General features: G+C 30.8%; 1 protein-coding gene across 5 annotated transcripts in view; it reads left to right on the top strand.

Moving 5' to 3' along the window:
• The window catches only part of LOC106462876 (chromodomain-helicase-DNA-binding protein 7-like), a 167,453-nt gene that overhangs the window by 108,448 nt on the left and 45,357 nt on the right, over window positions 1-13,648 (top strand). For 2 of the 5 annotated variants that reach the window (XM_022390278.1, XM_022390279.1), the window contains 5 exons: window positions 717-829; window positions 1,331-1,342; window positions 9,779-9,852; window positions 10,990-11,201; window positions 11,799-12,006. In XM_022390278.1, the coding sequence (XP_022245986.1) occupies window positions 717-829; window positions 1,331-1,342; window positions 9,779-9,852; window positions 10,990-11,201; window positions 11,799-12,006 (619 nt within the window). The remainder of the gene's footprint in view (window positions 1-716; window positions 830-1,330; window positions 1,343-9,778; window positions 9,853-10,989; window positions 11,202-11,798; window positions 12,007-13,648) is intronic. The other 3 variants (XM_022390280.1, XM_013922841.2, XM_022390281.1) reach the window with 3 other exon arrangements.

Raw genomic sequence — 13,648 nt, forward strand, 5'->3', positions numbered from 1 at the left:
AATACTACCATTAGTATAAAAAGTTAGGGTAAAGTGTCGTTGACAGCAAAAAAAAGAAGACCCATGTTATGAGGTCAGTCAAATTGACCAACCCTGTATAGGGTTATATTATAGAAAATAACAAAATTAATTTTTTCTGAAATAAACAACAAAAAACATTTAATATTTACTTTGGAGGTTTTAGAGATAATGCAAATAAAATTTTCAAATGAAGAAAAGCATTTTTAATCTTAACATGAAAATCACTCTGCACTCGAAGCAGTCAACACTCCGATACCACATTATTACAGATAAAGTTTTAGTAAAAATAATTAATTAAAATTTCAGATTTTTTGCCTACAAGAGACATTTAAAGTTTACTGAAAACTTGCCAAATTTCATCAAGATAAACTTAATACATTCAGAGTCATAGTATGTATATCACCATGGTTACATAGTGGTTACAAGGTTATGTAAAATACACAAGCCCATTGTGATAGGGGTAATTGTCATGGAGTATGAAAGTAGCTAGGTTCCTGATCACCTAAACATTAAATATCAAATTATGAACTTTATACCAGCATTAGTGACAAGTTTTCTTTATGATCTGTAGATAATAATATTCTTATTGTTACTCTTTAATTTGTAGTGAACCATAAGTTATTATATAATCTTCAGTCAACAAATTACAAACTTGTTGACATGTAACTTACAGTCATATTTCTCTGTTTTTTCAGGTAAACTAGCATTCCCTACAGTTTCAGATTTAAATACAAGGCTACGAAGGGTTATCACAAGTTATCAGAGAACACACAAGAAAGAAGAACTAAGACTAGCACAAAGAGCAAGGGTAAGTACTAGTTTTTTTGTGAAAAGAGAGAAAAATATTCTCCTTAATATGTTTGGGTTTTCGATAATTTTTATATGACTTGGAAATTCCATAGGAACTCTGATATAAACTGAAACTTTCAAATTCTATATTTTAAAAATTCCTATCATTACTGTAAAATGGAATGAGAAAGGAACTATAAAATACTGAATCCAACATACAGTTTATGCTATGATTTAAATAAAGTTTAAAAATGTAGATATCATGATGTATATAAAGATATTTTAAAAATTACAAATATTACTGGGTTGATTTTTAGTTCTGATCTATAGGTAGCTTTGATCAGATATTAATATTAATTACCTACAACTTGGAAAAAAAAAATTGTAGCTAAATGTGTGAAATTTATTACCAAAACTAATGTAGAGAACACATCTAAAAAGTGTTATATTTGTTTATAAGTGTGTGATTAAGAAACTTACAGATTTTTTGTCCTGTTGTTAATTCCATCCTGTCACCCAGGATGAACCAATGGTGAGGGAACTTTTCTTTGTTTCTGTGTTTGAAATTTTCTATATTTCTCTTGGCTGGAACGAATAACCAAGCAGCATATGTTCTTACTATTCTTGTTTGCTTATCGGTATGGCAAGCTGTCTTTAACAGCACATTACAAAGCTTAAATATTACTTTTTTTGCTTTTTTTTTCTTTGCTCACAAGAACTAGTTCTGTATATTGCATGTTCTGAAGACTAGGTAATTATCTGTATATCTTAAGATAATGTATTGGATTTTAAAACCTATTTTTTTTATCTCATTTAAATGTAGAAGTATATTTAGGTTTTAGTTTGTAAAACTGTATAAAGTAAAATAACAATATTCGAACTGTGAAAAATGTGAACAGTGTTTCGACATTATAGTTGCATGACAGTATAATAAAACAATCTAGATAGTTTACAAGAAGGTATACAGTAACAGATGTTTGAACTGAGTTTTTAAAAGAAATATAATGTTTGTTGGTATTCATTATATACTTCAGATATTAAAATACCTAAACATAGCTTTTGTAATAATAGAAATCCTTCATTAAGTAAACCAAACTAACTGGTACTGAACTTAAAGCTAGCTCTCTTAAAGAGTAGACCAAATATAAATTGTTTAGATTGTTTTATCTCAACTTAGTTCTGTTTGAACTTTTTCTGTCCAAATGTCAGAACTAAGGTAGTTACCTGGTTGTTTTTGTTTTTTAGTCATACATTTTTGCTTTAGTGTGTTGTTTATTATCCAAAAATGTCTGATGATGTAATTGATATTTATATTATTTGTTGACTTACCTTTTCACTAATCCTGGTTTATTTTTCAATTTGCATAGTAAGCATCAGTTCTGCTAAGAATTATCTTATAATTTTTCTTACAAATTTCTGCAGGTTGATTTCAAGTCTGTACATGTAAATTTAATAAGATTTTGCTGTTGTTCCATCAGAATAAGCCATATCAAAATAATTTTGAATATCTGTTAAATATCATTTATTCATTTCATTCAATTTTCAATATAAATATTTCAATGTGATCTAAGTCTTAAATTTTGGGTTGAAAACAATTTTGGCAAAGATCTGTCCTGTAGACTAAACCTGTAAGTGTTTCATTTCTTAAGAGTGATATGGTTTTAATATTTGTGCAAGAAAGTTCTTTTATAATTTGAAGTACTTTAAAAATAAAAACTGAGAGGAAACATACTCTATGTTATGCAGCCTTGTACCATTTTTACACATACAGAAGTTAATACTTTTACTCTGTCTACCATGAAAATGGACATCTTAGAGTTGCAATTTTAAAATGTAATTGACATTATGTGAAAACTAATCAAAACTACCAGTCAAACCCAGTAGATTAATTTCAAGATTTGCCTTATATCCAATTCTAATATTAGTTTTATTTTGACTTGGATTCCAAATTAATATTGAAGTTTATTGACCATATATAATTTCCTTTTTAAAACTGTGGTGCTATAAGTTATTGTTACTTGAAATATTTTTTTGTGCATGTCATTAGAACTTGTATCATGTTTATAGATCACAAAAAAAAGAATTTCATTATGATTTTTTATTATTTCAGAACCACAACTGGTTAAATAGTCAAATAATACATAACTCTTTCCTGAAATAAATGTCAGTGTGCATTAAGAATTGTGTGTTCTGAAAATGTTTGTCCTCTTGCTAACCTATTTCCAAATCTCAACATTTTGTATAGAAATTGAACAGCTTTTTTCCCTTCTATCAAAACTTAGTTCAATACATTTATTGTGTAATAAGATAGTTGATTGTGTTTTATGATAAAAAGAAACACCTTGGCAAACAACATTTTCGGCCAGTGAGAGGTTTTTCTTTCTTATGAATTTCATCTTGCATTGCAGTTGTTCCTGACTGTCCTGTTTCTTGCCAGTTTGTTTTAAATTGTTCATTTTTTATTCTCTCCTGTTTATTGACTTCAAGAATCCCACCATCAAACAAATACTTGGCCACAGTTTCTTTTGAGAGATCTTTTTTACCAACTAGAGGGTATGAAAGGCAATGATAAATTTTCTATTCTTAATGACTAGGCTGTTTCTTGGTTTAAATTTTATAGTTCCCCAAATTTACTTTTTCATTCAACAGATTGCTAAGGTGCAAGCAAGGACTTTGTATCATACAATGGAGAGGGATGCTTAGATCCCTCACAAGGGATGACATACCACTTGATTTTGCTACTTTGTGGACCATTTTTTCAAAATCATCTAATAGAATATTAACATTGCTGCTTGTTGTGACACTTGAAATTGTTCAAGGTCATACACTAAAGCAAATTCTTCATTTTTTTAATGTAATGATAAATTGTTTCCATCTTGGGTGTTGTCCTTCGTCTATTACTCTCCAGTGAGTGTACTGTTCTCTTATTTTACTCCTGCATATATGGTGATGTATGGTGAGAAATTATTGCTTAATATCAGACAACATTGTTGCATATGCTTCCACTCTATTTTAATTGTTCTACAGCCTGAAGGAACTGGATGAATTTTTAGTTTTTAACACAGTATACATTTCCATGAATGTTATAAGTACACATTTCTTAGTTAGAAACAGCATATTTAACATGAAGATAGCAGAACCTTTTTAATTGTTTGAATACCTTTGAGACACTTAATGAACAGTGCCCTTTGAATTGCATAAGGTTTACAGTGTTCATGGAATGAAGTGCTGGAACATTTGACCCCTCAAAATGTCTTGTTTTCACTTGTCGGCTTTTAAAGGATATAATTTTGTTTAATACTTGTTTGTATGTATTGAGAATGTTTTCAAGTTCGTTCCCCCACCTATGAACTAGCACCAGTTTATCAGCTTCATATCCAGACCATTGAAGGTGTAGATACTCATTTGTCAACATTTTTCATGTTGGCTGCATTATATCATAATATGAAATATTTTTCTTAGTCATAATGTTCCTTTAATGATCTCTAACGTAACTTCCAGTACGTTGAGATTCACTGGTGCTGCTGGAAGAATAAAAGATTGTCTTTGGAATGGTAATCATAAAATTGAATACTGCTTCATTGTAAATATTACTCCAGACATCAAACACCATGAAGGGATGATGAACTTTATTGATTAGGACACTTACTTATCTTTTGCTGAGCATATATATTCCCAATGTTAAGGTTATTTGTTAGCTGTTATTATCTGCAAAGTTTATTGATTGAGTGTAGCTTATGAAAAAATTTTTACCTGGGAATTTTTAGGAACATCGAAAGGTGTTTCTTGCTTAAGTAGAGTGAGTGAACAGGTAATCAAGTTATTCTGGTCAGGCAACTTTCATAAACCTGGTAATTTCAAATTAAGGCATACTTTTGGCATGAAGTGATTTAATTGGAATGGGAAGTGATGGCATATTTCCACTTCTTGACTTAAATTATTAGATTCATCATTAATACATTAAGTAAATGTACTCTTATTATCTGTTCTGGAGTGATTTATTTAATGTTTTGACAGAAGTTTAAGAGTAATAGCACACTTGTTTTTGGTTTGAATTTTCCATGATTAGATACGGCTTTGTTTTGTTAGGTCAGGAATAAAATGTCTGTACAAAACTTGCACTTTGCTGTTGAAAGTTAATACAGGATACTTGAGATTACTAAAATCACCAGTGTCCCTGTTAAAAATAACTGCTTGACTTCATTTTCAAATACACCTTTTTTCTGTAGAATATTATTTTATTGCATACCCAATAGAACTTCTTTTCTATAAAATTTAAATCATTAACTATACTGCACTACAATTCCAGAAAGATCCAACCATCCAGCATTATTTTTTAATACATCTCCCAATTTGGCATGAAGCCTACATACAGTTAATATCTAGAATTTCTCAACCTAAGTGGAGTAATAGAGCTTTCAAAAGTAGCAAGAACAGTTCTCTAGTAACCTACTGTCTATAATAATAAAAGCTTGTACTCCTATATTTTATAGGGGTTATATGTGTGAATAATTATGAAAGAGATTTGAGTCATGTTTTGGCTTATGGTTAAATGATAATAATAATAATAAAGTAAGGTTGTGATGATTTTGAGATTGATTCTAAGATTACAATCTAAGCCTCTTTACCAAAGATGTGGCTTATATATGTCAATAGTCAATATTCTGCTTGATGTTAAATCAAGTTGCTTTTTTTAATTTCATGTAGAACATTAAACTAGACAATAGCTAAATAATTTTTGGAAATCAGTTTCACTAATATTTGTAATTTAGTTGAAGCAAAGTACTTGCACTGACAGTAAAATAGAAGCTTGGTCATTATCAATAGTTAAATATTTTAAATACTGAGTAAACGCACAAGTTTTATGAACTTATTGGTGAAGAAGAAAGAAAAGTTAAAAATGTCTAGTCCGATTAGTTTTTAAGCCTCCAAATGAATGTTGTTTTATGTAGTATGTAATCACTTGCAACAATCTTGAATAAAGGAGATTAGTTTAATTTGTTAGTTGCTTCAAAGCCGCAATGCTTTTTTTGAAATTATGTCAATATCTGTATTTTGTACTTCAGGTCTTTCTTTAATATATATATATATATATATATATTGTGTATTAAAATTTACAACAAGCCAGACATTAATTGCTCATTTTACTAATCTTTTGAGTAAATATTGCTTTAAGTATTAATCTCATGTTGTTTACAACTACAGATTGAATGACCCAGGTGGTAAGAAACTTAAGAATATTTTTTGTGCTTTATGTTATTATGTAAAATATACAGCCCTTTAAGATCAACTCAAAAATATTTGAGTAGATATTTGTACAAATCATAAATATGGAGATTCCAATTAAAACTGCTGTACTGATCAAAGTAACTCTTCTGAGGCTGTTATGTTGTGATTAAGAATAAAATTAATGTATGCATGTGTATTGAGAATAGTTATTTTCATGAGATTTATTCAAAAATTTTATTCTTTGTATTATATATGTATTGGGATGATTTACACTGGACTTCTCAGTAACTGATATATTTTCTTGGTGCATGTTAACTTGTAGTTTTGTGGTTAAGATTGTTAAAAACTCGTTAGTTTAATATAAGTTATACTATAGGATAAACTCGTATATATATATTCATGCTTTGGAGCTCTAATTTTTAATAAACAATTAAATTCCAAGTCTTTAATAACAAAAATTATTGCAGACATGCAAGTTTATTCATGGATGTCCATTTGATAAGTAGTCTGTCTAATTAGAAACTTTAAACACGTATACAAACAAAAGATTGTTTGGTCCTTCAAGGCTGTCTGTCCCTGTACACCTACTCTTTTGAAAGTGAATACAAGTTAAACCCATCCTTTGTTGTTGTTAGATAATTATCCTTTTAAACTCTTGTGATGTGTTGGCCTCCACTATTTTCAATGGCAAGTCATTCCATAGCCTAATCACCTTAGGTGTATAAAACTATCTTAACTGGAGACTACCTTATCTTTTCCAAGTCTTAAACTAGTGTCTTTTGTCTTGTTTTCATTATTCAGAACCAAGAAATCAGGAACCTTTCTTTCATTGGTCTATTGGATGATCTTGTAATCTTCTCTATGATTATTTGTTACTTTTTTTTTTTAAGAAAGGATAAGAGATGTTAACTTATTCTCCTACATCATCCTTGTAGCTCTCCTCTAAACATTTCCATTAAGCCATAATCCTTTTTTAAATAACACTATTCAGTGCTGTACATAATATTCCAGTTGAAGCCTAAGTAGCGATTCATATATAGATAATTGCCTCTTTTGTCTTTTAATCAGTATGTAATCCTTTATTTTTACTACTAGCAACCCTTGCGTTGAGGGTTTGAGTGGCTTATCCACAACAATCCAAGATCATTTTCTAAAGTTATACTGTGTTGTGGTTTTCCCATGTATACCAAATATATGATTCAGGTTGTGATAACTCAAGTGCATTTCTGTGCACTTACTATAAGTAAAGGTCATTTGGCAACCATTTGCCAAATTTAACAATTAATCCAAGTCATTCTGTTGTACCTCAACATTCTCAATACAGCTAGAAATACCTAAGAGTTTAATGTAATCAGCAAACTTCACTAATTTTGCTCCTAACAGTCATCATTGGAAATAAGGAAAAGCAGAGGACCAAGCACTGACTCCTTTGTCACCACTAGTAACAATGATCAAATATGACTGTACTCTTGTTAATCCTTTCCAGGCTGGCAAATGCCTTTCAAGTGTTGAGTGCACACCTGCATATCAGATTTCTAAATTTAAGTTAAAATAAAAATTCTAATTCAGCAATTTTTTTAGTTTAAAATATTTTATGAATTTATATTTTGTCATTTTGTGACATTTAGCTAATGTAATTCACAAAGAAAAATTCCAAAATGTTCAAACTTGCATTTGTCTGCAGCTCTGAAGAATTTTATCTGTAAACATTGCCTGTAAAATCAAGTTGAAAATGGTTGGATATATAAAATTGAACTCACTGATCAACATTTAACAAAATTTAAATTCTAAAACAAAAATAAGTGTTTTTAATGTTTTTTTCTGACACTGTCTCACAACAAAGTTTTGGAAATTTGACAACGTAAAAGATGATTCAGAAGCTAAATTAAATAAAGAACTACTCCTAAGTTTATCCAGCTTGATTAAGGATTTTAATTGTGAGAGGGCAAAAATTAAAAGATATCAGTGACATTCCCAACCACAGTCTGGAAAGAGTGGATAGCCTTTTGTCACCCAGCCAACGTTTGAGCTAATTAATTAGTCTTTTTCCCAGACTTCCGCTGATGTTACTTTCATGATTAATTTCTCATGTAGCACGACAAAAATCTGAAGTACAACAAGTCCACAGGCTTTCTATCATCCAGATAACAAGTAACATGCTTTCAGAAAGTTAATAGATTAGTAAAGCAAGATTTTCCTTCAGTGTATCCATATTTCATGAAATGATTTTGCAAATTATCTTTTATCAGATTCTAATATGATTTTTTCACAACAAAATTAAGATTGCCTGCTTTGTAATTTCCGATGCAGCTCTTATCACCTCCTTTGAAAATAGCAGTAATGTTACTTTAACAACAGGTCGAAATAAGTCCAGTTCAATCTTTTTCAGACAAGCAAATGAACAAAAAAGTTCATCTGTTAGCTGAATTGTTTTAGATAGTAGTGAAGTAGAAGTTAATGTGTGATAAAATTGAAACCAAAACCCGAGTTAAGTATTGTTTGGTTTTTCTCAGTTGTTAAAAAGTGTTAGTTTAGTCAGGTATTCAAAATAAATAAAATTGTTTAGTTGTGTATATAAACAATGAGTGATGAAAACGAGAAGCATGAAAATAAGATTGCTTGGCTAGCAGTTCTATGCTTATTTTCTGTTATTAACAAGCATTTATTATTCGTAATTGATACTTAATTTTCATATTTTACTTGTTATAAATTAACTTTCTGAAAGAACTTAACTTATTAGTTTAATCTTTTTTGTACTTTAAGTATAATAAAACACACAAATATAGAAAACTTTAGTAACAGTTTTGAAGATAATTATTGCAGATATTAAAAATTAACCTTTTATGAAATATTTTCAAAATTTAATTTTTTCATTTAAATTCTACTTTAATTATTAATTTTTTTTGGGGGGGGGAATGTAAGTATCTTAAGTTAATATGTAAATATTATTTACCATGAACAAAATTGAGAGTGGTAAGTTTTCTGTTTCTAGGAGGCATCCTCTACTTATAGAAGATTTGTATTACACATGAGAATTAGGGAAAATTAATTTACTTTAAATGTTTTTGGTGTTATAAGATTTTGCATAATAAACTTTTAAGTTTCTTTTTTATAAAAGCTAAGTAAAAATATATTGTTACCAATATAAATTGATGATGACAAAATTGTACTTTTGATACAAAGTTAAGATATTTTTGTTTTAGGCACATGGACTATTAAATATGATGCACACAGACAATTTATTACTAGTGTAACTAAATTTTTTCCAACCATTTGGTAATTTGTAAAATGTTGATTATTATATTATCAATTTTATTGCTAGCAGTCTTGTATTTAAATGTAATATTAACATGCTGCTTTATTTTGTACTAGAGTTTGCAGTAGCTGCATTTTTGTTGTTTTTTTGCATTGTCTCCATGTGATTGATGTATAAAGCTCATACAGTGTATTTTATGAGTATCAATATAGGACAAGATAGAAAAATTAGTGCCGTTTAAAAGCTGAAAGACATTAATAGCATCACTAAATATGTTATTATTTTATGCAATTCGTTTTTCTTTATCACAGCTAAAAGATAAATTTTAGAAATTAAAATTTTAACCTATTTGTTTTTATAGTATGATAAATTAAAGCTCCTTACTATGTACTGATGGAAAATTAATTTTTTCAACATGCAGATATAAATGATCCATATAGTATTAAAGAAGTAGTTAAAAGATTATTATTTTGCTTTATTCAGAGAATGGAAAGAAGGGAAAAATTTGAAGCAGCTATCAAGGAAAGGGAACTGAAGAAAAAGGAACTTCAACAAAGGTAGCTACAAAAATATATCTCATTTTTCAACCACTTAAAAAACAATTTTTGAAGCAAAATATTATATCTTGGTAATTAACATTGTGTTTGAATTTTTATGCATGAATTCCTCACACAGTTTTGGAGCTAGCAAGATCAAACTTAGCAGGCAGACTCTGGGTGGCCTTATTTATATGGTATAGCTACCTTACCATGGGGGCTAAATTTTTTGCTCCTAGAAACTCACCCAAGCATGATGGAGGTCTAGGAGTAGATTTTGAGAATCATTGAACATTAATTTGGTATTGACTTTTGTGTTTCTGACCTCTCCCTTGGGATCTCGGTGGCACAATTTTTCAAACTGTTCGTATATCCTCACTCACAAGCTAATAGGACCAAATAAAGCACACGTGGGCAAGTGTCCTAATAGCATTTGTTTTTGGGTACAGATCCCACTTGAGGTTGCTATAGAGGTAATTGGGGATAATGGAGAAGCTTAATTGGTACATTGGGGTTTTGAACCCCTCAGAAAAACACTGATATTCTATTCTGGTATTTATTATTACTGTAAAGTATTAGGAAAGAGAGAGGAGTTGAGAGTTTTTATATGTAAGGTAGTTTAAAATGTGAAAACTTGTTCATTATTAAGCAAAATATCTTTCATAATGAAAATGCTTCATAATTTATAGTACTTTTTAAAATGTTTTATGAGTTTCTTTTAGGAATTCCTGCTGCTTCCTGATGAACTTTTTGTTTTTAATTGGTTGTCTTTCAACTTGAAGAACTGAGAATAGCTTTTACCACAGTTAAATTATTACAAGTTCAATATTGCATCACTATTTGAAATTGAAAACTTTTAAGATAAAGTTTAAACCTTTTACCTTTGTATTTATGTTACAGGTTAATAGTAGGTATGTGAATTGTAAATGCTTTTGAAGTTCAGAAGTTAATGTATATATTTTATAAATCTATTACAAAGGTTTACAGTATATAAAATTTTATTCATTCCATTGAAGAGAAGTTGTAAATACTTGTTTCTAAGATGCATACATTAGACTACAAAAACAGTACTTGTTAATTAAGTTGTACAATTTATACTTTACAAGTGATGGTTTCTATGAAGTAAATTATAGCTTACATGTTGTTTATTTTTATAAGCAGATGGTCTCGGAGAGAAGAAGCAGATTTCTATCGTACTGTGTCTTCATTTGGTGTGGAATTCAAGTGCAGTGAGCAGAAGTATGTCTGGAATCGCTTCAGGGCTGTAGCAAGATTGGATAGAAAGTTTGATGATACTTTAACAGAGTACTTCAAAGCCTTTTATGCAATGTGTAAGCGAGTTTGTGGCAGAAAATTGACAGATGAAGAAGGTAAATTGTTCTTACTGTGTTAAGGGTATTAATAAAGGTATCAGAAATTCTGTGTGTCATCTTTCATTTAGTTAGTAAATACAAAAATATATCTCATTCCAGAAAAAGTATTAAAGAACATTTTTTTTTTTTTCAGTGTGGATGTGTCTTGTGTATAACCAAAAATTCATTAGATGTATTTATAAATGATTATTTTGTAATTTTCTTAATCACCAGTTAATAACCTGTTAACTAAAAACTGTGTTCAAAGATAGCTTTGTTGTTTGGTTTGAAATTAATATTTTGCAGTGTTATATTTAATGTAAGGACATTATAAAATATAAACTAGTAAAAACTAATTGAGGAAATGTGACTGTGTGTGTTTTGACATTGCTCATAGGGATAAACCTGAATTTTTGTTTCTGTTATGTTATGTGATTCAATACCAGTCATTTCATGATGAAACATCAGTAAGTCTGAAAAGAGAGAGTTTCTCTTGCTGATGCATGTGTACCTTGGAGAACTGAAAATAACTGGACATGGAAAAAAAATTATAAATACATATTTTAAAGTATTTGAATAGTAGAATGGTTATTCAAACAAGCTCTTTGCTTGCAGCTCAACTTCCACTAATTGTGGAGCCAATCTCAGAGGAGCGAGCCAGTCGTTGTCTCCAGAGAATTGATCTCCTCAACAAGATTCGGGAGGAAATCTTGTTTCATCCTGAATTGGAGGAAAGACTAAAATTATGCCAGCCTTCTATGGATCTGCCAGACTGGTGGCAGTGTGGAAAACATGATAAAGACTTGCTCATCGGTGCTGCAAAGTAAGAATAGAGCATCTATATTGTTGTATTTAATATAGTTCATACTCAATGTAACTTACTGTCTTTTAATATATGCTTAACACAATGTGTTAAACATAGGTTTGGATAAGAATCAAGTACCCTATGCTACCAAAAGTCATGGGGCATGGATAGTTATGTCTAAAACATGTCTTTATTCCAAGAAATTAATAGTGTGTTGACCCGCCTTTGGCCTAAATGACTGCTTCAATGCTTCGTGGAAGACTGTCTACTAATTTCGGGTAGAAAGCTAGCGGTACTGTGCTCCACTCCTCCTTTAAAGCATCAGTAAGATCCACTGTTGAAGAGGGCCACCTTGGCCTTGCCCTAATTCTGCATTCCAGTTTATCCCAAAGATGTTGTATTGGGTTGAGATCAGGACTCTGTGCTGGCTACTGCAATGTTCCGATGTTATTCTCTTTAAACCATGCATTCACAATCCTTGCTTTGTGACATGGAGCATTACCATGTTGGAAGGCGTAAAGGCCAGTACCATAAAATTGGCACAATATAGAACAAAGAATTGTTCAACACATCAATGTAGGACTCAGCATTAATGGACCCTTGCACTGTGATCAGTGGACCTAGTCCATGCCACAAGAATGACCCACAGACTATGATACCACCACCTACAACCTTCACTGTTGGGACAACACACTCATGTAATAAGCATTCTCCAGGCATCCTCCATACCCAAACATCTCTATCAGACTGGAAGAATGTGTAGCATGACACATCGCTCCACAGGACCAATTTCCATTGATCCACGGTCCAGGTTCGAGGTACCTTGCCCCAAGCCAATTGATGGTGTGCATTTGGTTTTGTTATTAACAGCTTGTGGGCTGCAGCTCTTTTGTGAAAATTCCTGGCATGCAGCTCTCGACGTGTTGTGGAAACACTTGTAGGATTACCTGTGGCTGCTCACATCTCGAAATGCAGATTTTCTAGGGTCTGACGGCAAGATGATGTAACCAGCCTTCTCAAGGCACGTTGGTTCCTGTCAGTCAGTACTTTATGCCTACCTGGTTGTTTCTTGTGGACTTCCATTTCTTCAGCACGTTGTCAGTTGTTGACTTGGAAATGTTTAATTGTTGCACAACAGCACATACAGACATTTTTCCCAAATGACATCAAACTATCCTTTCCCACTGAAACTCCGTTAACTCTTTCCATGTACTCATTGTATGGAGTACAAGTTCGAAATGACTGAGCAAACCACTGATCACATTTATAGGCCAAAATATTTCATCATCATACCCATTTCCCTGCAATCAGAGGTGTGTCCCATGACTTTTGGTAGGATAGTGTATGTTAGCCAGCTATATTACTGTAAATGTAGACCGTCTTGTATATTAATATTATCTCTCCCTACTCGGGGTCGGTCAATTTGACTGAGTCATGTGACCTTTTGTACTTATTTAAAGTCTTTATATATTTAATACTTATAACTTTCAATATATTGGCTATATCTTCACGAAAGTTGGCAGTCTTTCAGTTTATATTACAAGCCTTTCACATACAAAAAGTCATTTTCTTAGTGAAGTATTTTTTAATAAAATAAAATAAAGATTTGTCCATAAATATTTTGAGTATTTGTTTTGAATAGTCGGTGTGCAAAGTAATT

This window comes from Limulus polyphemus, unplaced genomic scaffold (assembly GCF_000517525.1).
Source record: "Limulus polyphemus unplaced genomic scaffold, Limulus_polyphemus-2.1.2 Scaffold1273, whole genome shotgun sequence".
Lineage (NCBI taxonomy): Eukaryota > Metazoa > Arthropoda > Merostomata > Xiphosura > Limulidae > Limulus > Limulus polyphemus.